The sequence below is a fragment of the Neomonachus schauinslandi genome, chromosome 3 (assembly GCF_002201575.2).
Source record: "Neomonachus schauinslandi chromosome 3, ASM220157v2, whole genome shotgun sequence".
NCBI classification, from domain to species: Eukaryota; Metazoa; Chordata; class Mammalia; order Carnivora; family Phocidae; genus Neomonachus; species Neomonachus schauinslandi.
In genome coordinates, this window is record NC_058405.1 from 73,589,934 (window position 1) to 73,613,547 (window position 23,614).

Sequence of the window (23,614 nt, forward strand, 5' to 3'; positions counted from 1 at the left end):
ATTTATGAAATGTTTATTATGTGCTAGGATCTAGGACGGCAAAGTTTACTAACAGTCTTTCACCTCAGGTCTACTGGAGGAGATTAATTTTTTTTTTTAAAGATTTTATTTATTTGACAGAGAGAGACACAGTGAGAGGGAACACAAGCAGGGGGAGTGGGAGAGGGAGAAGCAGGCTTCCCGCAAAGCAGGGAGCCTGATGCGGGGCTCGATCCCAGGACCCCAAGATCATGAGCTGAGCCGAAGGCAGACACCCAACGACTGAGCCACCCAGGTGCCCCAGGAAGATTAAATTTTTAAAAATTATAAACACTGTAAGAAAGCAAACACACCTGTAGTGAGAACAGGTGTAAGGGACTTTACTCTATCATCCCACACCAGAAATAATTTCTCTTCTCTGATTCCAAGCACTTTCATTTCTCTCCTTGAAATACTTTTATCAGGGAAGGTTCACCTATGACACTCAAGGTGAAAAAAGGACAATCAGGAATTCACCAACTTAAAATGTAGGTATTTCAGGCAAAGAGAAGTACAAAGGAACTGGGGCAAGAAAGAGCAATTCCAAGAAATACATTTTTCCTAAGAGCTAGAGCACCATACAAGAAAACCGTAAAAGGAAATGACAGGGAAAACAATTTTTTGGTAGGAACCAGACAGAGTGCTTTAAACCATCTGCTTTTAAATAGTAGCCTCAAAGGCAAGTTCTTTATCCTTAAAACACAGCTATTTAAGACAGGATACAATTACAAGAACTCAACTTTCACTGAGCTTAAATGCAATGTGACAGGTAACCTTTCACATATTTTTTTAAAATTCTTTTTTCTTAGGGATTTGGAGGGACTATTTTCCAACTATAAATATTTTTATAGTATCTGGCAGTTTCCTAACCAATTGAGTATACTGTTCTACAATAAACTACCTCACATCTTCCAGCAAGAAAAAAACCACTAAGTTTGAATAAAGACATCACCCAATGAATTAGGACACAAAGTTTGCTTTAAATATTTTTTTGGGGGAAAGGACACCACACTTCTACTCAACTGAGAGAAACATTTTTACATCTTGAGGTCTTTTATTTTCTTTACATTTATCATGCCATGAATTCATAGGGAATGGGTTCCAGCAGTTCGGGCTCCTTTCCATTAGTTCTCACAAAGTGTGCTTCTCTGGGTGGGGCAGGCTATTAAAAAAAAAAGCAAGAACAGTAATCAATTTCAAAGTGTTCTCAGGAACAAAGAAATAACATACTCAAATTCATTAACTTTCATATAAAAGAAAATTACCACTGAGCAAGTTTTAAAATTCCCAAGATCAATACCAAGAAATCATCTGTCAAGCACTCACCTGGCGCTTCAGTTGAACCCAAGTACCTTTCTCTTTGGCTTCCTTCTTTTTCTGGTCATTTTCCTTCACACGCTTCAGGAAGCTGTCTCGGCTCTTTGAGTGTTTAATATGCTCAATGCGTACATTAATTCTCTTGGCAAGAATCTTGCCCCTGGGGAGAATCAACATTACTATAAATGCTTCAGCAAAAATGTTAACAAAGTCCAATTTTATTTGGCAGTTTCATTTATTAAGCAAACCACAAACCTTTTACCAACAGATAGCATTACTCAGCAAGGCCATGGCTAATTTACAATCATTAATTGTATTGTAAGAGGCCTTGAAGCAAACATCTCCACTTTTTTTTTTTTTTAAAGATTTATTCACTGGGGTGCTTAGGTGGCTCAGTCAGTTGAGCCTTCCACTCTTCGGTTTTGGCTCAGGGCACAATCCTAGGGTCATGGGATTGAGCCCTGTGTTGGGATCTGCACTCAGCAGGGTGTCTGTTGGAGATTCTCTCTCTCTCTCCTCTCCCTCTGCCCCTCCCCACTGCTCATGTTCTCTCTCTAAAAATAAATAGAAGATTTATTTATTTTAGGGGGGGTAGAAGGAGAGGGAGTCTTAAGCAGACTCCATGCTGAGCATGGAGCCTGACGTGGGGCTCGAGAGCCCACAACCCAAGCCAAAATCAAGAGATGCTTCACCAACTGCACTACCCATACGCCCCCAAACATCTCCACTTCTAAGCTTTCTTTTGATGAGGTGACAGACCTTGAAATACTATATAACCAAAACCAGATCACTAATTCAATTTACTACTTACTATTCTTTTTTATACTCTGAAAACTAGAACTGCTTAACACCAAACCCTAATAAAACTTTCCATTAAGTCTAGTTCAATTTGTTTCCTCTGACAGGATACAAGGCAAACACCCAGTTTGCTTGAGTTTTAAAAGGATATTTCCTTTGCCCCACTTGAATGACCAATAAAGACATAAGTCCAATTGGCAAAGTGAAAAGGGGGTATGGGGTATGAAGGAATACTGATCGGCTAGAAAGAACCCTGACTAAAAAGAACCCGGACGTTACTTACTTAACTTGTTTGTTTACAACAATGCCAACAGCATGCTGAGTAACATTGTAGACTCTTCCAGTTTTGCCATGGTAACATTTGTGGGGCATTCCTTTTTGAACAGTGCCCATTCCCTGTTAAGAAAGGAGATGAAAGTTATGCCAGCATTTCCCCTTCCTTTTACATCCTGACTCTTATTAAAGTAACTAAGATACTCTAAAATTTTCTTTTAAATGGCAACTCAAGAGCTTTCAGAGCCGGTGAAATGTGTTTTTCACATTGCTTTAAGCAATCAAAAAGACAATCATCATTAAGCTCCAGAGTACCCGGATACATTTAAATATTGGTCACAAAACTGTCACTTGTTTTTACAAAAGTAACAATCTCTAACACCATCAACAATTAAATTTTGCACTAAGGTATTATTCCTTTCTACCTCCACAAATTCACAACCTGTTAACAAGTAACGAGAAAATTCTTAGACTCAGGAATAGCACTTTAAAAACTCTGGTTTCTGAGTTAAATAGCCATTCTACACTTACCAGCTCTTATTCAGACCAAAGATTTTTCCCTATTCGGGAGAATAAAAAGCCAACAGATGCAACATACACTAGTATCTGAATTCCAAATTAAACTTTTCTACCTTCTAATATTCTGTAGGTTATTTACCCAATTGTAGAATTTACCTTGATGTCCACAATATCACCTTTTTTATAGATTCGCATGTATGTGGCCAAAGGAACAACTCCTGCACCCAAAAAAATGAGTATAGTCAGTATCAAGATTAAAAAGTCTAGAGTATAAAAGAAACATGCAAGCTTATTAGCTTTCAACATACTCTATTTTTGACAGTTTTATTTTTAAATCTTATTTGTAAGAAACTACTATATGAAATTTATGCTTTTATTACAAAAACAAGTTAGGTAGATGTTGGTTAATTAATGCCATTTAGTAAGAATGCATTGTATGAAGGTATGCCACGTTTGCTCTCTAGAGGGTAAATCTACTTACCATGTTTTCTGAAAGGTCTAGAGAACATATAGCGAGTACCTCTCCTCTTTCCCTTTGTGTTGGTCATTTTGGCGAATTACTGAAAACAAAGTATAAAACAGTTAAATGCAAATGCAAAACTGACATTTGTCTTTTTAAACAAAAACCAGTCAAACGACCCTGTAAATGTCAAACGCTTGCATTACAGGAGCTACAGAATTAAGAAATGTAAGAAGCTGATTCACCAATTGATATTTCTCATAAACGGTAAAAACCCATCATTTTGGCATGTAAGATTTTTGCCGAAACTGCCTAAGTGTTGTTAATGTTAAAGCTACTAAGTAGCAGGATTTTATTTTAAACCCACACCAGTACTTTCCCTGTTAGAACATAAAAACACAACAAAACTTCTAAAACCACGCTGTCTGTAGTAGAACCCAGCCCAGAATGCCAAAGGCACTGGGATTAACTAACTTGGTGGTAATTTATTTGTTGTTGGAGAACAAGACAACTCAGCCCTGCATTTTTACATGGTGATTAAACCATGTAAAAAGACCTTCTCTTATTGGTGTTATTTTTTGTGACAGTGTATCTTACACAGCATCTGCCACGAATTTCCAAATCACTTCATACTTCTGATTACTCCATCATTTACTAATAAACGTATGTAGAGTTGAAGGGTTTTGAAAAACACAGGCTTTATAACTACTGACCTAATCTGACTTAGGTTCTGCCACTTGCTTCCTGAGAAATTTATATTTAAATTCTGATCATCATCTGCGAAATGGGGTTAATACTCTTACAATTAACTGAGGTAATGTCTACAAAGCATTCAGCAAGTTCTAGCCTATGGCTTAGTAAGTGGTAATCAATTTATCATTATCTAAGAATTCACAGATAGGCATTTCAAATCAAGTATTTCACTCTTTCCCAAAAGGTTAAAACAATGGTTTTTATTGCTTTAGGTCATTCGAGGGCAGAACTATCATTGCTAAGAATTACTCCTACAACAAGGCAGATATGTTAAGTCAGGCTTAACCTGATGGGACTGTAACATAAATCAGTCTCTTATTAACATTCCTTTTTTTCTTATTTTACGATTTATTTGAGAGAGAATGAAAGAGAGCACACAAGCAGGGGGAGGAGCAGACGCACCACGGAGCAGGGAGCCGGACACGGGGCTCGATCCCAGAACCCTGGGATCATGACCTGAGCCCGACTGAGCCACCCCGGTGCCCTCTTATTAACACTTCTTAAAGAAAAGTGACTCCAGAGTACCTTATTCATTAACCTGGGAGGTATGGAGACACAATGTTTCACCTAACCCACCAAAACCACATCATTGTTACAACAAACGCATCCGTTACTTTTTAAAAAGGCAACTAAGCATCTATTAAGTGCCAGATATTCTGCTTTAATTCTCAAATTCTCTACATTTGTGTCAACTCATACGCAAGTGTCAAGTTCATAAACAACAGTCTGCAGGTCCAAATCACTTTATGGAATCACTAAGTGGCAGATTCAGTAATGGAAAGTAATTTGACTCCAGTGTCCGTTGTCTTTCCACCAGATCCATTCTCCCCAGGAAGAAATCTATCTTACATCACGAACCAACACACGCTTTAAAAAAATAATAACAAGTAGGAAACAGCGATGCTTTAGATTATTTAACAGTACCAAACAGGAACCACTATAAAACGCAACCTACAGTTTGCTCAACTCTGGTAGCTATATTTACAAACTAGATGAAAAGACGAAAAGAAAAAAAAAGATGAAAAAAAGAAAAGTAAGATTAAGTGGTAATTCAATGACTTTCCCCCTAAGATTCCAAATGAGACACCTAACTATTCACATGCTGCCCCAGCGTTAACAAAACAATACTTGTGGCAACCGGAAAGCACTTTCCATTTGTCCAAACGCGATTTGGGGCCCCAATTTAAAACAACCGGATTAATTTCACGCACTAAAGCCGAGCGGTCTACAGGTCCTATCATGCAAGGCATCCACTGTTCTCGGACCGCAAACCCAGGTTTTCACACACAACTAGGCCTCACCAGAAGTTAAAGCACATGCCTTTAAACCCGTAAACCCAGTCCTACTACCCCTAAGCTCCTATCCCACAGCATCACAAGTTTAGGCTTTACATTAGTGGCAAAACCGCCACACTGAAGAGTTCGAAAGGCACTGGGCCACGCGGCCGCACAAAACCTGTCCGAAGGCCCAGAATACCGAGGCTGAAGCCGTGGGGACACAGGAAAAACAAATTCTTTCCCAGACTGACCCGAACTGCCTCACCCCAGGGACTCGGCTTCGCTTTTCTCGAGTCTCTCCCCACGCAGGGCCGCGGCCTTGCCGTCTGGTTCTCAGCCCCCGGCCCGGCGCACGCCGCTCCTGGTCTGGGACGACCATAACTCCACCACCCAGGTCAGTGGGCCCAGGACAAGCTAGACGGTCTCTCAAGGACCTCAGTGCACTGCCGCTGTGGTCACAAGTTCAGAAGCCGCGTCCGTGAGACACGCGGCTCCGGGAGCCACACGCCAGCCCTACCTGGAAGATGGCGGTTCCGGCCGAAAGGAAGGAGGCGGAGCCGCAGCGCGCGCCTTACAAGGGCCTACGGGCTGCCCACAGCATTGCCTGAAAGAAATGCCAGCCGAAAGCAACTCTTCTGGGGAAGGGGATCTTCTCAGAGAACAAGGGGAGCCTGGCAGAATATTTTTCTTTCTTGTGAAAAAGAGGCAATAGACCAACACAAGCTGACACTTGGATCTTTCCGGACAGCCCGGAAAGGGGCCTTCAGGGGCGTCAATCACGGCGCCGGTGACCCAAGCGTGCGGACGTTTGCCTTTGCGTCGAGCTTACGCCGGAAGCGGGCGTGTGTCGGCGTCTCCGGGCGCCGCGGAGAGGTTGGTGTAACGGCGTCTAAGCCTTTTGTGGGGCTCGTAACAGCTCTATGTTTGCAGAAATGATTACGTGGGCGCAGAAGACAAATTGTAATGAGGCAAACGTATTATCCAGTTTGTATGTCTTTCAAGACGTTTTTTTGCTCTGAGTCAAGATACACCACACTCTTGTTGGCGTGTGCGTGTTAAACATGCATTTTGAAAGCAATTTGACAATAAAGTAAAACTGCAAATTTTCAAATACTGTACCCTAGTATTTTGCTCCTAAGTATATATCTTGTAGGAACGTTGACATGTAAATCAGGACATAAAAGCAAAAAATTAGCAACATCCACCGAAGAGAGTACATTCATTAATGGGATGCTCATATGATGGAATATGCCAGTAAATCAATACTAGACCCAGAAATATGAGACAAAAAGAGGAGGTTGTGGAACGTATAGTATGACGATCTACATAGAATCTGAAAACATGTAAAACAGTACCGTATGTTGCTTAGCTACATATGCATACGTAATGGAAGAAGTCAAGAAGTAAAAGGGAAAAAAGTCGAATTTAGAAATCTATTTCATGTCCAGTAGGGAAGGAACCATGAAGTAGTATAAGAGGTTTTTACTATCTTGACTATTACTGAAAATATAGGTAGCCATGTTTTATTTGTTACACTTTTTGATATGTATTATTTTAATAGCGTGTTTTTTAGAGTAGTGTTAGATTTATTTTTAAAAATTTTTGAGAAAATAGTACAAAGGATTTCTGTATAACTGGTACCCAGTTTCCCCTATTAACATTTTACATTGGTATGATGTATTTGTTACAATTAGTGGACCAATTTTGTACATTATTGATAACTAAAATCCATTGTTTATTCAGACTTCCTTAATTTTACCTAATATTCTTTTTCTGTTAGGATTCCATCCAGGATACCACATTATATGTAATTATCATGTCTCCTTATGCTGTGGCACTTTCTCAGACTGTCCTTGTTTTTGATGAACTTGACAGTTTGAGGAGTACTGGTCAGCTATTTCGTAGAATGTCCCAATACTGGAATTTGTCTGATCCTTTTCTCATTGTATTATTTTTATGATGTATTTTCTAAAAGTCAGCTAAACAACAAAAATCTTAACCTGTTTGAATTTTTTTTTAAAGATTTTATTTATTTATTTGAGAGAGAGAGAATGAGAGACAGAGAGCACGAGAGGGAAGAGGGCAGAGGGAGAAGCAGACCCCCTGCTGAGCAGGGAGCCCGATGCGGGACTCGATCCCGGGACTCCAGGATCATGACCTGAGCCGAAGGCAGTTGCTTAACCAACTGAGCCACCCAGGCGCCCAACCTGCTTGAATTTAAATAATGTTATCCCATTGATTTTTTGCGTTTATTTGACTTACTCTCCGATGCATCTGGAATTTGTAATTTCTAAAAGCTGCATAGGCTCTAAAGTTTTGATTTTTATACATTCTGTGACTGTAATCTTTAGCCTTGAGCTCACTTGCTCAAGAACTTGAGGAATCAGGAGCCAGTCTTCATCGATTCCTTTAATACATTGACTCTTTTTTTTTTTAAGATTTTATTTATTTATTTGACAGCGAGAGACACAGCGAGAGAGGGAACACAAGCAGGGGGAGTGGGAGAGGGAGAAGCAGGCTTTCCGCTGAGCAGAGAGCCCAATGTGGGGCTTGATCCCAGGACCCTGGGATCATGACCTGAGCCGAAGGCAGATGCTTAATGACTGAGCCACCCAGGTGCCCCTAATACATTGACTCCTCCACCTTAACTGTAACCACTAATTCCCCCTTCTATATTCTTTTTTTATCTAACTTAATTTTTAGTAGTTCATCATTACAGTCACTCCATCTCAACTAACTCAAGTCAGTCTTCCATATCACTCTCCTAACAAATGTACAACCTTGGATAAATGCGACCTCTGTTTTCTTCAACATGTAGAGAATTTTTAAAATTATGATATGTCATGTAAAAAATCAAGATTTCTGGCTCCTCTTTGAAAAATCAGAGGATGTGGCAACGTAGGATTGACAGTTTGGGTGGTAGCAATCTAGTGGCCACCCCATTTAGACTGGATATATATTCTTGAGTTTCATGTCCACTGAGCCTGCTTCAGTTGTTTACTTGTCTTGCCCCTGCCAGCATTTGAGCTTTTAGCCCCTGCCATACATTCAAGATCAACAATTCTCAAGTGGTGCCTAACAGCCCCATGCAGTTCCAGAGTTAGTTTACACACCTAATCTCTGTAAAGGTTATCTCACATTTTTTCTTCGATAACCAAATCTTCTATCCCTTTTCTTCACCTTTCTTTAGCTGATAAATTGCTTTGTTTTTATCAGTGTACAAACATGTTTTGGTCTTTCCACCCAAAACCCACAACCTTCTCCTTCCACCTTCCTGGCCCTGCTTGACTGCATCTTTTCCTCCTATACTGCTCCATACTTTCTTCCATCAAGCTTTTTTAAAAAAGAATCATTTGAAATTACTGTTTTTGTACATCAAAAACTGTCCGATGTCAGCGAGGTCATATGGTTTAACCTAATACATGAACGTTACTATCTCTTATTTCCCATTCTGTTTTCAGTTTAATCTGACTTCTGCCCTAGTCATGCCACTAAAGCTGCTTCCATGTTCCCAAATCCAAAAGATATTCTCTGTTCATGTCTTTCTTCACCTCTCAGAAGCTTTGGCCATTCCCTTCTTGAAACAGTATCCTTTCTGACCACTCCACAGCCTATTTTGCTGGTTTTCTTTATTTTTCCTGTCCTCTAAAATAATAGAGTACCTCAGGACTTGGAATTAGTTCCCCTGCTCTTCTCTTTCTCCATTCTCTTCTTGGGGAATTCTATGTATACCTATAACTTCAAATTTCATCTCTATCCTGCTTACTGCCAGATTTATTTTTTAAATTCGGGACTCTTCTCAAAACTATTCAGGGTAACATCTATTCTTGGATACCTTCGGTATCTCAAAGTTAATGTGTCCACAATAAAACTTATTATTTCCACCCCCAAACCGGTTTTCAGTCCAATATTTCCCATGTCAGTAAATAACATAAACCAGAAGGCTTGGTTTCATTTTTAAGTTTTCCTTTCCCCCCACCATATCCAATCCATCAGCAAATTTTGTCCCAGATGGCCTGCCTCTTCCCATCTCTACCACCGCCACTAAAATCTTTCGCCCGAACTAGCAAAGGACCCGTTAAGGTCACTTTTTTCTCTCTTGCTTCTGCTCAGTCCATTTTCTTTTCTTTTCTTTTCTTTTTTTAAGATTTTTTATTTATTTAATTGACAGAGAGAGAGACAGTGAGACGCAGTGAGAGAGGGAACACAAGCAGGGGGAGTGGGAGAGGGAGAAGCAGGCCTCCCGCGGAGCAGGGAGCCCGATGCGGGGCTCGATCCCAGGACCCTGGGATCATGACCTGAGCCGAAGGCAGACGCTTAACGACTGACCCACCTAGGTGCCCCTCAATTCCTTTTTTAATACTGAATAGTATTCCACTATGTGAATATACTGCAAATTACTTATACATTCTTCTCTTGATAGAAATTGGGTTGTTTGAAATTTTTTGATACTGTGAATAAAACTGTCATAAACATTTTGTGAATATGTTTTAATTTCTTTTGGGAAAATACCTGGATTGAACATTGCTTGACCATAAGGTAGGTGTGTGTCTAACTTCATAAAAAATTGCCGAATGGATTTTCAACGTGAACCCCCCCCATTTTATTAGCATTTTCTTCTAAAGAGAGTGAGGCATTTATTTTTACTACAGGCTTTTAAAATAGGTTTGTGTCACTAGCTCTGTCGTACGCATCGGAAAACCATAGTGGTTTCCTGACTCTCTTATAGTCAATTTGTCTCCACTTTGAGATCATTAGTGTAAAGAGAAAAAGAAAAGCATTGAAACTTAAAAAAAAAAAAGTGAAGTAAATTAAATGTGGAAAGAAGGAAAACTGAAAATTCATTTAATATTTATTAGCATCTAGATTATATCAGGTTACTACACTGAGTGATGAGACTATAAACATGAATAAAACATGACCCTCACCTTCAAGGACTCCACAAAGAGTTTGGTGGAAGAAAAAAGTGAGTGCATTCCAATATTCTAAGCGGTATAATAGAGGACACTGAACATGAACAGTATGGGCATTCCACAGATGATACCATGCACCTACATTAGAGGAAGGGAGCGGATGAGAGACGAACCCCTGGACAAAAAGGAAGCTTCCCAGAGAGGCTGGACTTGATGAGAGAGTAAAGCTTTGACCATAGAACAAGTAGTAAGAGTATTTTAGGCAGAGGGTATTTTAACTTCTGTAAAAGCACAGAGATGAATAACAATTTTAAAAACTCAGAGAAATGAAAGTCATCCAATAGCTTTAGAAAATAAGGTCAACAAATGAATAGGAATGTGACTTATTAAAATGAGAGAAATTAATACTTAGTACCAGGCTTGAATAAAGTACTAAACAAAACCCATAACTTTTGGTTATTAAGCTAAAGTCACATCTCTATTTCTATTTTCACATTTTCTCCTGTGAAGGGATTTTGATAAGGTATATGTTTTGTTTTATTCTGGTTTTCAGAGGACATTGGCAGTTTAACTCCAGCAGGACACATTTTCCAAGCTAGGAGGAAACCTGGATCTATCCTCTATGTGTGAGGCTCTAGTGGGGAACTCTGTATGAGTATCAATCAACTCCTTTTGATTTGCCCTTTGTCTTGGTAGACTGGTAGGAGAACAATTTCAAATGAGAAATGATTAGGAATTTCTAGTGTAGAAAGTATATAATGAGAATTCTTTTCTCCAGGGAAATGTCATTGTAATGATAAGTAATGGGGACTGAAATACTATGAATAATTGAAAAACATATAGTGAAGAATAATTACATAAAATAGTCTTTTTTCCATTAAAATTTTCATTTGAGATCCTGAGAAGCTGGGGGCAGGGTAATGAGTAAGATAAAATCTATTTTTTAATCAAAGAGGCAAAGATTGCACTCTTCCACAATTTGATTTTCTGCCTGAAAATAGTGAAGCATAAACAGGTTTGTGACCATGTGAGTGGACGTTCAGATTGAATCTGAGCCCTCTAAACAGTGTCCTCATTGTCTGCATCCAGATTTTTCTGTTCCCAAATCCTGCTTTTTCTTCCAGCTTCTAAAATACCTTCAACTATCTTAGATGTTAAGACCAGTGCAACATGAGGAAGAACCCAGTCAAATATCAGAAGTGTTCAGACAGAAAAAGTGTTGCAGTGAGGGTTGGGGAAGCCATTGCAGTGATTTATGGAAGCCCAATTATGTTTAGACTGTAAAGCACAATTTGGAAAAGTGGAAACAGATACGGTGTAGAGTTCTGTGGTAGGTAGGAAACATCTAGTGGACTGTTGAACTTGTAGTAAATTCAGGGAGACTGATCAGTTGGGGTCAACAGTCTTTACTCTGAATGATTATGTTTGTTTTTCTAAGTAATTTCATCACTTGGAGCTGCCACATCTCTTCTGGCAAACTTACATTTTGTATTTGTAACGAAGGAGGAGGTTCATGCTCTGTTCCCACACGCATGCTTCATAATAATTTAGAGATGAAGGCTGACAAATTTCATATCTGTTGTTAGCTCTGATTGACTTATTGATTGATTATGGCTACCTGGACCTAGTTGAGACGTTTCTGAGGCCAATTCCAGGCTTACTGAAAAGTAAAGATTATTAATGTCCAACGGAGGCTCATTGGAGAAAAAGTCCTCTTATGCCATATTCTTGTCACCTGTGGCTTAGATAACTGGTAGAAAGAGAAGTAGTTTCACTGGCGGAGTCAGAGGCCAGCCCAGACATGGAAACAGGCTAGAAGATAGTGTGGGGACATGGCTTATCATGGAGGAGGGGTGGGTACTTTGCAAGAGGGTCCCTAAATCAAAGCTAGAAAGAAGATATCTTTTTCCACTATGGGGGGGGGAGGTAGGGACATGAGTTTTGGAGTCAGACAGACTAGGTTCTATATTCTATCACCTCCTAAAGTCTGTTTCTTTGTCCTTAAAGTGGAAGCACAGATACTTGTTTAGGAGGAGCTTGTATTTATAATTCCACATGAGGTAATAAATGTAGAACATCTTTTCCATTTTGTATAGCCCTGGTAGGTACAAAGCATCTCATCTCCCTTGCTCTCCTTTATAGCTTCTCATAGTCCAAGTGTTCTCAGAGTCTGGGTCTGTAGACCCCTGGGTGTTTCTGAGACCTTTGCAAGGCATGTGTGAGGTCAAAATTACTTTCATAATAGTGTTGAGACATTATTTGCTTTTTATACTGCACTGATATTTCTCTGATGATGCAAAAGCAATAATGGGAAAAACAGCCTAGAGCTTTACCATGAATCAAGGCTGTGGCACTGGTCACTATTGTACTTTTCACCACCATGCACTCTTAGGGTCAAAAAAAAAAAAAGCCAGTTCACTTAGTAATATGCCTGATCAGGGCAGTAAAAATCATTAATTTTATTTGATCTCCATCCCTGAGTACACCTCTTTTTAATAAATTGTCATAAAATGGGAACCATGCAAAAGACACTAGTGCTATATGACCAGTACAGTAATTGTCTGGAGAAAAAGCACCTGCTCTGCTGTTTGAGTTGAAAGCTGAACTAACCACCACTCCTTCCCATTGAACACTATTTTTACTTGCAAGAACAACAGACAAATTATGGCTAGTCGGAGTTGCGTATTTGGCTGACATTTTCCGATAAATGAACTTAACCGGACTACTGCTGCTTCAAGGGAAACAACTGACAATGGTGCCAATGAAAATTTGAGCTTTTATGGAGAAATTATAATTTTAGGAAACTTGTATCCACCACCGTAAGCCTGACAGTTTCCTACAACTCAGATAGTTTTCTGATTAGATCATTGGCGATACGAACAAATACTTTGTTTTATATAATTAAATGTGTCAACATTTGGATTATCTGCCTGAGTGAGCCATACTTTCAGATGACCGATACGTAATGTTACAAAGCAAGGAATGGGAAAAGATCATTTGAAGTGTAAGACAGACCAATAGATTTTAATGTCCCAGTATGAAAATGTCACCGATAGCATTTCAGATTTCACACTGCAACTACTCTTTTAAAAAATCTGCCACTTGTTGAGTGTTGGTGTAGCATCAAGTAAGATTAGCCACAGTTACCTGTAAAAGTTATGAAAATACTCCTCCCTTTTATAGTATACCTGTGTGAGACTGGATTTTCTTCATGTACTTCAACCAAATGGCATATGGCAACAGATTCAGTGCAGAAGCAAACAGGAGTGTCCAGCCATTTTCAATGGAGCTAGACCTTAAGGATATCACAAAAAGGTAACACAATGCCACATTTCTCACCAAATGGTGCAGCAAAAAAGAAATGCAATGAAACAAATTTACTTTGGAAAATATGGTTATTTGTCATAAAAAAATGTTATCATGTATGAGGTTTCTATTCTTTTTAAATAAATTAATATTCCTAGACATGATTCATTTTAATTTCTAATATGGTAAATATCGATAGACAAAAATTCATATAAACAAAAAGTTCCAATTTGTCCTCATTCATTTTTAAGAGGTAAAGGGGTTCTGAGACCAAAAAGTTTAAAAACACTGTCCTAGCCCCCTCCTTCTGCTACTGCCAGGTGTGCTTTGACCCCCTGAGGAGAGCCAGGGATGTCACTGTAAGTTCTGGAAGTCATCTCCATTTGTAGCGGACTTTGACTATTATACAATTAGGGTGAGTCCCAGGTCAAAATAGGCAGGTACCCATGGTAATCTTGCTTCTGCAGAGTTATTCAGGAACACGAACACATGGGGTTATTTCCATTTTGCTTTGTGAATTCTGAATAAGCCACGGTACAATTTTGCTGACTTGCCTTGAGCTGACGGTCTTCAATTCTTAATGTATCCTGTAATTAAGCTGATTTTGCTTCACTATTACTCTGCCATGTCCTTAGGTTGCCAGTGTAACTGCTTATTAGTCAAACAGGTCAAATTTTGTGGGAAAATCAGATAGGGAACTAGCACTTGGTTGTGCTTGTTAAAATTAATCCCGGAAACACTTTAAAAAGAAACCCACAAAAGTTTTCTCAAAACAGTCTTTCTGGATGTCAAATGAAATAGGTGAGCAATTAGGTATCTGTCCTATGATAGATTCAAATTTTTCTGCTGACCGGCATAGTGTCCTGTCTCAATCTCTGAGCTATAACTCAGGTACTTGGCTGTTCTCTGATGGAATAAGAAGACTCTGCGGTTGAAATATTTTAACTACCGAACTTGCTGACAAAAGACTAAAACATTTTTAGCCATTAGAAAAATTACTCTGGCTAAGGTTTCATTTATGCCAGGAATTATGGAAAAAGGCTTTGTTGGGGGGGGGACTGACAATAACTTTAACCATTATAATGAACCACAATGACATCAAAGTATTTCTGCAAAATAATTGATACAAATGCTTTTAAAGGTTTTAGCACTGGGATTTGTAGCTGAAACATAAAATTACGTGAAGAACCTTTGTCAGACTCAGTTTAATGCCGCTAATTTGCACTCAGCTTTCAAATGTTATGGATACAATTCCATTGCCACCTATTCGAACTAGTTTTCAGGTATCTGTAGTGCTTAAAGCTAGGTGTCGGTGGTATTTGAAAGCTGATTTATGTGCACAAAATTGATAAGATTCAATTTAAAACATTTGCTAGAATTCTACTTAATTGTAGTTGATCTAGGGGAAGATACTGAAACTGAGGAGAGGGGTGTGCTGACTTTTGCACAGTGAATTTCAGAAAACTATAATGTAAGCTTCATAAAGGCAAGGACTTTGTCACTCTAGGCTTACCCCTTTGTATCCAGGGCTTAGCATACAGTATAGTAAAGGCTCAAAAAATATTTGGAAACAGATGGAAATAGAAGGGAGCAACAAGCTGACCCAACTGAATCAGTGTTAATATGGATAATTTTAATAACATGAATGGAATTTTAAGAAAATGATTATTTACAGTTGCAGGGTCTTATAATAGAATGATTTGATACCTAGGATGCACTTGAAATTGACAATGATTCCAGCTTAGTCTGCTGCCCAGCTGACTCAAGCCATGCTCAGGGCATTTGTTCATTCATTCATGGAGCATACATTCATTGAGCACCTATTATGTGGCAGCATTGATCTAGGGTTAGAGACATAGGAGAATAAAATGGAAAAATCCCTGTGCTCTTGAAGTTTGCATTCTAGTGGGAGAAAGATAATGAAGAGTACACTATTTACAGTATTATGTTACAATATATACATTATGACAGATGGAGACAAGTGCGATGGAGAAAAAAAAATCAAGCAGAAAAGAGGAAATGTTATGTGTTTATGATTCAAAATAGAGTGATTAGAGAAGACCTCACTGAGAAGGGTATTTGAGCAAAGATCTGAAGAAAATGAGGAAGACAGTCATGCAGGTATCTGAAAGAAGAGCATGTCAAGCAAAGAGAATAGCAAGTGCAAAGATCCTGTGGACAAAGAGTGTCAGACATGTTTAAGCAACCTTGGGTTAGGGGTGTTTGATTGAACAGAAGATAACTGAAAGGAGAAACAGACAATTCAAAAAATAATAGTCAGAGTCTTCATTACCCCATCTCAGTAATGGGTAGAACAACCAGACAAAATTAGCAAGCATTTAGAACACTTAATACTATCAATCAACTAGACCTAACTGACATCTATAGAATATTTGAATAATAAAAGCAAAATAGACATCTTCTCAAGTGCACATGTAATATTATCCAGGATAGACCATATACTAGACCATAAAACAAGTTTCAAAAATTTAATTGAAATCATACAAAGTATGTTCTCAGTCCACAGGGGAACACAAGGAAAATTCTGGAAATCATAATCATGTGGAAATTAAATGACACACTATAAGTTACCAATTGGTCAAAGAAGAAATCATAATAGAAATTAGAAGATACTTTGAAATGAATGAAAATGAAATATAACAAAATGTATGAGATACCATGAAAGCAGTGCTTATAGCGAGACTTATAGCTTAAATTCTTTTTTAAAAATATTGCGGTATAATTGAATTGTAACATTATGTGAGTTTCAGGTGTAGGACATAATGATTCAGTATTTGTATATATTGTGAAATGATCGCCACAAAAAGTCTAGTTAACATCTGTCACCATACATCGTTAAAAAGATTTTGAAACACAGGACACCAAAATGGGAAATTACTATGTATGTAATAAAAAAGTAAACCTTGCTCTGACATTTGACTGAAAACTGGGAAAGAAAGAAACCCTCAAATGCCAGAACCTTCCATTCACTCATGCCTTCCTCAGTAGTATGCACCCCCTTCTCCATTCTTACCCTCTGTACAAACCAGAAATAAGACAACTTACAAAAATTGTGGAGTCCCTTCTTTATAAAATTCTCTGTGATGTGACATATTTATTCATTAATCTTTTACCAAGCATTTCATTACGTGCCTGTTTGATACTGGGACCCATTCCTGAGAGGGGGAAAAGTCAGTGTCTTTAGGGAAATTACATATTCTCCAGGGAAACCAATACTAAACTAGTAATTAGGAGATTATCTCACAATAATCTTTATATGTGCCATGAATGACCAGCTGAGACTATGAGAACATCAATAGTGCATGATCCTTATCCGGGACATCAGGGAAGACTTGCTAGAGGAGGTGACATCAAGCTGGAGGAGGAGGTGAGAGAACAGTTTTGGGACACGTGTACTCACATTTTGAATTATTACCTAATTTATATGATTATATCCATACCCATGAGAAGTATACATTTTATCAGAGGCTACAAAACTGTGAATAAATTATTTTCAGTAATACATGGTTTAGGAAATGGACCTACACATTTCTATGGCTAGGTTGATATTTGAGAAGAATTTGCTATATAGATAACAAATGTTGAATTTTTCAGCTTAGTAATATTTTTCCAGCTTGCTATTTGTTTTTGTGTGTTGGTATATTTAACAGTTTGTAAAATGTGTACATATTTCTATTTCTTATGTGGATGTGGATGTGGATTTGATCACGTTTAGACTGAAATACAGAACCACAAATTAAAGGAAATATATTTTCCTGATTAATATCAAGCACACTATACTTCCTTAGGCACTTTTTTTTTTTTAAGATTTATTTATTTATTTTAGAGCCAGAGTGAGAGAGCATGGTGGGGAAGGGGCAGAGGGAGAGAGAGAATCTCAAGCAGACTCCCTGCTGAGCACAGAGCCCCATGTGGGGCTCCACGCAGCGCTCGACATGGGGCTCAATGTGGAGCCTGATCTCACCCCGAGACCATGACCCTGAGATCATGACCTGAGCTGCTATCAAGAGTCAGACGCTCAACCGACTGCACCACCCATGCTCCCCAATCCTTAGGCACTTTCTACAAAAAGTAGATAAAAAATAAAATTGTTTGATTTTTGGATGAATGTGTAATATGCAAAAGTAACAATCTGAAATCCTAAGTTCTACATAGGTCAGTCAACTCCCTGCCCACTTTTCTTTCCTTTTTTTAAAGTCTTATAGGTTGATGTATTTATATCTGTAGAAAGACCTGGAAACATCCACAGAATTATAGCTTCTCTTCAAGTCTTTTGAATTTGGGGTCAGATGGATTGTTTAGCGTGGTCTTTATAACTTTTACCTGGGGGTAGCCTGAAGGTTTTGCCAGATTCTCCTTATTGATACCCCCTAGGCCAAATCACACTTACATATGTGCTCTTTTGGCTGCAAGCGCCAAAATCCCAATTTAAATTAGCTTAGACAAAAAAGTCAATTTCATAACAATGGGGGATGTTTGCTCCACCTGTTCTGAGTGTGAGCCTCCTTGTTCTCTCTCATGGCAAACCATCTTTCCACACAGAACAGAAACATGATCACTGAGAGCTCCTGAGCTTCTCAGCTGGCCAACTTGGCCACCTGCAGAGAAACCACCTCAACTCTCTGGGCCCTAAGTCCAAGAGCCGTGGGAAAGCACTCCTTAGGCCACAAGACTTCTAGACCCATCAACTGTGATGGGAGGAGGAGGGCTATGTGTGTGAAGTTGTATGATAACTGTAGCTCCTGAGAGAACAATCTGGGTGGAATGAAGGTGAAGTGTTCTCAGAAGAAGGAAGCAATCCTAGTAAGCAATCACATATGAATCTACTCTGGGATTACTGGGAGTAATAAGCATGAGAGACTAGGAGTAAATGATGAATGAGGGACTCATGTTGGACATTTTATGTGACATAAAGGGAGAAAAGAAGGTCAGGAGATTTCCCTGAGAACATAAGGAAACATGAGAAACTTTAGACACCCTGGGACATCATCCAAATGCTGACAAATGTTATGCCTCATTTACTTTCAAATACTCAAGTAAAAAACAGATGAAACAAATGGCAAGATGTTAATATTAAAACGAGGCAATGAATATAGGTGTTCATTATTCTAGTCCTTCTGTATATTTGAAAATTTTTCATTAAGAAAAGAAAAATAGACAATCAGATTCCAAAGTGCATCTCAAAAAAGAAGTAAGCAGCTCGTGAGGGAAAGACGAGTCAGTAGGTGGAGATATGATAGACTATTGAAACCATTTTTTTAAATTATCAAAATAATGTGTCTGACAATAAGGTAAATAAAAAAAGTAAGTACCCTCCTTAACGCACAAAAAGAAATGAAGTACTGATCCATGCTCCATCATGAACGAACTTCAGAAACTTTATGCTAAGTGAAAGAAGACAGACCCGAAAGGCCCAACATTGTATGATTCCATTCATATGAAATGTCCAGAATAGCTAAATCCATAGAGACAGAAAGCATAAAAAGGATTTTCAGGGGCCACTTAATGAGTACAGGGTTTCCTTTTGGGGTGATGCAGTGCTCTGGAAGTAGACACGGTGATGCAACACCGTGAATCACGAAATGCAGCTGAATCCTACATTTAAATAAATATTGTACTCTCAAAAGTTGTTACTCTCTAAATATAAATACTTTATATTATTATTATATTATTATTATTATATTATATATTATTTATAACTAATATTGTTATATTCAGTCTAACAGCATTGCCATTCTTGAAATATTTTTTGAAGTATTTTTCAAGAAGATTCTAAGGTATAATATTTTTATTGTGGTGAAATATGCACAACATAAAATTTACCATTTTAACCATTTGTAGGAGCAGAGTTCAGTGGCATTAAGTACATTTACGTTGTTTGTTTTTTTAAAGATTTTATTTATTTATTCATGAGAGACAGAGAGAGAGAGGGAGGCAGAGGGGGAAGCAGGCTCCCCAAGGAGCAGGGAGCCCAGTGTGGGACTTGATCCCAGGATCCCGGGATCATGACCTGAGCCGAAGGCAGACACTTAGCCATCTAAGCCATCCAGGCGCCCTACATTTACATTGTTGTGCAACCATCACCATCATCCATCTCCAGAACGTTGTCATCCTGCAAAACTGAAACTCTGTCCCCATTGAACAATGATTCCCCATCTCCTCCCTCTCCCCAGCCCCTGACATCCACCACTCTGCTCTCTGTCTCTGTGAATTTAACTCCTTCAGGGACCTGGTACAAAAGGATCAGACAGTATTTGTCCTTTTGTGTCTGGCTTATTTCACTTAGCATGATGTTTTCAAGGCATAGACCTTGAATATGCAAGGATTTCAATTCTTTTTATGGCTGAATAATATCCCATTGTATGGATATACCGTTTTTGTTTATCCATTCATTAGCAGATGGACATCTGGGTTGCTCCCACCTTTTGGCTCTCGTGAGTATTGTGGCAATTCACACTGACATGCTAGGATCTGTTCAAGTTCCTGTTTTCAGCTCTTTTGGAATGCCACATAAGAGTGGAACTGCTGGAACATTTGTTAATTCTTTGCTTAACTTTTTGGGGAACCACCAAACTGTTTTCCACAGCAGCTGCATCATTTTACGCTCTCACCAGCAATGTATTTTTATATCCTTACCAACAATCATTTGCCATTTTTTTTCTTGGTATATCCATGCTAAAGGTATAAAATGGTATCTCATTGTGGTTTTGGTTTACATTTCCCTAATGACTGATGATATGGAGGATCTTCCCATGTGTTTATTGGCCATTGATATATCTTAGTTGGAGAAATATCTATTCAAGTCTTTTATGTATTTTCAATTTGGGTTGTTGGTCTTTTTGTTGTTGTGTGGTAAGTGTTCATATACTCTGGATATATATGATTTGCAAATATTTTCTCCCATTCCACCCATGGGTTGTCCTTTCAACTTTCTTTCTTTTTTTTTCTTTAAGGAAATTTAAATGTACCCCTACAGCAGAAATGGGGAAATTATAAGTTTGTGCAAAGCATGCTTTTCTGAAATGGATCCCCGTTCCATATTCTTTTAAATACTGGCTAACTGCTGCCACATTATTCCTGCATTTTCAAAATCCAGCCAAAATGGATACCTCTGCTACTCTTTTGGCCTTCATAGCTCCTTCCTCTCTTAGGCGAGCTTTCTTATCCAATTTCAGGCTTGTTAAAGACTCGTTTCTTTTTTCTTTTTTTTTTTAAGATTTTGTTTATTTATTTGACAGAGAGAGATACAGAGAGAGAGGGAACAGAAGCAGGGGGAGTGGGAGAGGGAGAAGCAGGCTTCCCGCTGAGCAGGGAGCCCGATGTGGGGCTCGATCCCAGGACCCTGGGATCATGACCTGAGCCGAAGGCAGATGCTTAATGACTGAGCCACCCAGGCACCCCAAGACTCGTTTCTTTTGACAGCCTTCTTGCCCTCAATAACCATCGAGATGCATCCTGCCACTGTCAGGGCCATCATTACAATGCTGATCTTCCCCCAGATCTTGTTGTTGGCAGCATCAAGCATCTCCAGCAAGAGAGTCTCTGGGATCTCATCTTCCTTTTTGAAGAGACCTGACCATATCAGGATCTTCCTCTCCCAATGTGTAGGTTTGTGTAATGGCACTCTGCGGCTGTAAATGTAGGGTGGAGCTTTTAGACTTTCTTGTGGTTTGGTGCAAAATCCATTTATTGTCTTCAAATCAAGATTTCTGGTAAGTCTTAGAGATGAGCAAACATCTCTTTCATATAACCTAAAATAACTTCCCACCGGCCTGTGCAGGCCGTACAGACTCCCCATGGCCGCCTACTCTGCCGACCTGCCAGTGCCTCATGGGTGGTGACAGTGCGGGCATGTTCAATGTCACCAAACACCACCTGTCTTTTCATTTTCTTATTTTTAGATGCACAAAAGTTTAATTTTGATGCAGTCCAATTTATCTATTTTTTCTTTTGTTGCTTGTGCTTTTTTTTTTTATATCTAAGAAACCATTGCCAAATCCAAGGTCACAAAGATCTGCCTTTATGTTTTCTAAGAGTTGTATAGTTTTAGCTCTTACACTGAGGATTTCAATGCATTTTGTGATAATTTTTTTTAAAGATTTTATTTATTTATTTGACAGAGAGAGACACAACAAGAGAGGGAACACAAGCAGGGGGAGTGGGAGAGGGAGAAGCAGGCTTCCCACCGAGCAGGGAGCCTGATGCAGGGCTCGATCCCAGGACCCTGGGATCATGACCTGAGCTGAAGGCAGATGCTTAACAACTGAGCCACCCAGGCGCCCCTGTGATAATTTTTGCATATGGTGTAAGGTAAGAGTCCAATTTCATTTTTTCACGTGTAGCTATCTAACTGTCCAAGCACTGTTTGTTGAAGAGAGATTTTTTTCCTACTACATGATCTTGGCATTCATGTCCAAAGTCAGTTGACAAAGATGTATGGGTTTATTTTTGGATGCTCAGTTCTATTCCATTGATCTATATGTTTATCCTTACACCAATACCACACTGTTTCAATCACTGTGGCTTTGCATTAAGTTTTGAAGTAGGAAAATCCGAGTCTTTCAACTTTGATCTTATTTTTTATGATTGTTTTGGTTATGTAGCATCCCTTGAAATTTCCTAAAGATTTTAGGATCAACTTGTCTGTTTCTGGAAAAAAAAGGCAGTTGGAATTTTGATAAGGATTATACTGCATTTGTAGATCCCTTTGGGAATTATTGCCATATTAACAATATCAAATCTTCCAATCCATGAACACAAGGTGGCTTTCTATTTATTTAGGTCTGCTTTTATTTCTTTCAAGAGTGTTTTGTAGTTTTGTAGCATGCAAGTCTTGAACCCCCTTGATTAAATTTATTTCTAAGTATTTTATTCTTTTTGATGGTTTTATAAAGGAAATTGTTTCCATACATCTAATTTTTGTATTTTGATATGGAATTCTGTAACTTTGTTGAAGTCATTCATTAGCTCTAAATGTTTTTGTGTGGATTCTTTATGAGATACTATATAAAAGATCATGTCATCTATGAATAGTTTTACTTGCTCCTTTCCCATTTGGATGCCTTTATTTCCTTTTCTTGCCCCATTTCTCTGGCTAGGACTTCTAGTGCAATGTTGAGTAGAAGATGGGGAAAGTGGGCAATTTTGTCTTGCTCCTGATCATAGGGGGAGTCTTTTCAGACTTTCACCATTGTGTGTAATGTTAGCTGAGGGTTTTCAAAAATGCCCTTTATTGTGATAAGGAAGTTGTCTTCTATTCCTACTTTCATGAGTGCTTTTATCATGAACATATGCTGAAGAGTGTTGAATACTTTTTCTTTGTCAATTGAAATAATCATTAAGTTTTTTTTCCCCTTTATTCTATTTAGGTGCGGTATTTTATAGATTGATTTTTAAAAGTTGAAACACTCTTGCAATCCTGGGATGAATGAAATCCAGGACTCTGTTTGGATTCTGTTTTCTAGTAGTTTGAGTTTTTATATCTATATTCATAAGGGGTCCTGGTCTGTAGTTTTTTTTTCTTGTGATATCCCTGTGTGGCTTTGGTATTAGGGCAATGCTACCTGATAAAAAGGATAAGCAAGTGTTCTGTTCTGTACTATTTTTTTGGAATACTTTGAGAAGGATTGGTGTTAATTCTTCTTTAAATATTTGGTAGAATTTGCCAGTGAAGCAAGCCATCTGTTCCTGGCCTTTTCTTTTTGGGAAACCTCTTAAATGCTGATCAGATCTTTTCACTTGTTATAAATTTGTTAAGATTTTCTATTTCTTCTTGAGTCAGTTTTGGTGGTTTCATCTAGGTTCTCTACTTTGCTGGAGTCTGATTGTTCATAGTATTTTTTTTATTAGTTTCAAAGGTAGAATTTAGTGATTCATCAGTTGCATATAACACCCAATACTCATTACATCAAGTGCCCTCCTTAATGCCCATCACCCAGTCATCCCTTCCTCCCACCCAC

At 38.6% G+C, this 23,614-nt stretch overlaps 2 protein-coding genes and 2 non-coding genes across 5 annotated transcripts; all 4 read right to left on the minus strand.

Annotated features, from left to right (window-relative positions):
* Positions 1-1,041: 1,041 nt before the first annotated feature.
* On the minus strand, positions 1,042-5,986 carry RPL21 (ribosomal protein L21). 2 transcript variants are annotated; one of them, XM_021678335.1, is made up of 6 exons: positions 5,933-5,986; positions 3,407-3,485; positions 3,082-3,143; positions 2,417-2,529; positions 1,345-1,495; positions 1,042-1,180 (listed from the first exon to the last, which is right to left on the minus strand). In XM_021678335.1, the coding sequence occupies exons 2-6, from the start codon at positions 3,471-3,473 to the stop codon at positions 1,091-1,093; spliced, it is 483 nt and encodes a 160-aa protein (XP_021534010.1). In that variant the 5' UTR covers positions 3,474-3,485; positions 5,933-5,986; the 3' UTR covers positions 1,042-1,090. The 2 variants fall into 2 exon arrangements, with proteins under 2 accessions (XP_021534010.1, XP_021534011.1); XM_021678336.1 differs by lacking the exon at positions 5,933-5,986 and adding an exon at positions 5,681-5,928.
* LOC123324494 lies at positions 2,223-2,349 on the minus strand. Its single transcript, XR_006539857.1, has one exon. It is a non-coding gene; the product is annotated as a small nucleolar RNA SNORA27 (small nucleolar RNA).
* Positions 2,642-2,712, minus strand: LOC123324480. Its single transcript, XR_006539843.1, has one exon. It is a non-coding gene; the product is annotated as a small nucleolar RNA SNORD102 (small nucleolar RNA).
* Positions 5,987-20,740: 14,754 nt separating the features above from the next.
* On the minus strand, positions 20,741-21,453 carry LOC110570207 (protein FAM162A-like). The gene is made up of 2 exons (XM_044913601.1): positions 21,062-21,453; positions 20,741-20,849 (listed from the first exon to the last, which is right to left on the minus strand). The coding sequence occupies exons 1-2, from the start codon at positions 21,451-21,453 to the stop codon at positions 20,741-20,743; spliced, it is 501 nt and encodes a 166-aa protein (XP_044769536.1).
* Positions 21,454-23,614: the final 2,161 nt, after the last annotated feature.

Excerpts from the sequence above, each read along its gene's own strand:
- RPL21 (XM_021678335.1), bottom strand. The coding sequence starts at position 3,473 with ATGACCAACACAAAGGGAAAGAGGAGAGGTACTCGCTATATGTTCTCT. Across the intron at positions 3,144-3,406 it reads TAGACCTTTCAGAAAACATG|GAGTTGTTCCTTTGGCCACA; the intron begins GTAAGTAGATTT and ends TTTTGGGTGCAG. Across the intron at positions 2,530-3,081 it reads GTGATATTGTGGACATCAAG|GGAATGGGCACTGTTCAAAA; the intron begins GTAAATTCTACA and ends CTTTCTTAACAG.
- LOC110570207 (XM_044913601.1), bottom strand. The coding sequence starts at position 21,453 with ATGGGGAGTCTGTACGGCCTGCACAGGCCGGTGGGAAGTTATTTTAGG. Across the intron at positions 20,850-21,061 it reads AAGGCTGTCAAAAGAAACGA|AAACGAGTCTTTAACAAGCC; the intron begins GTCTTGGGGTGC and ends AAAAGAAAAAAG.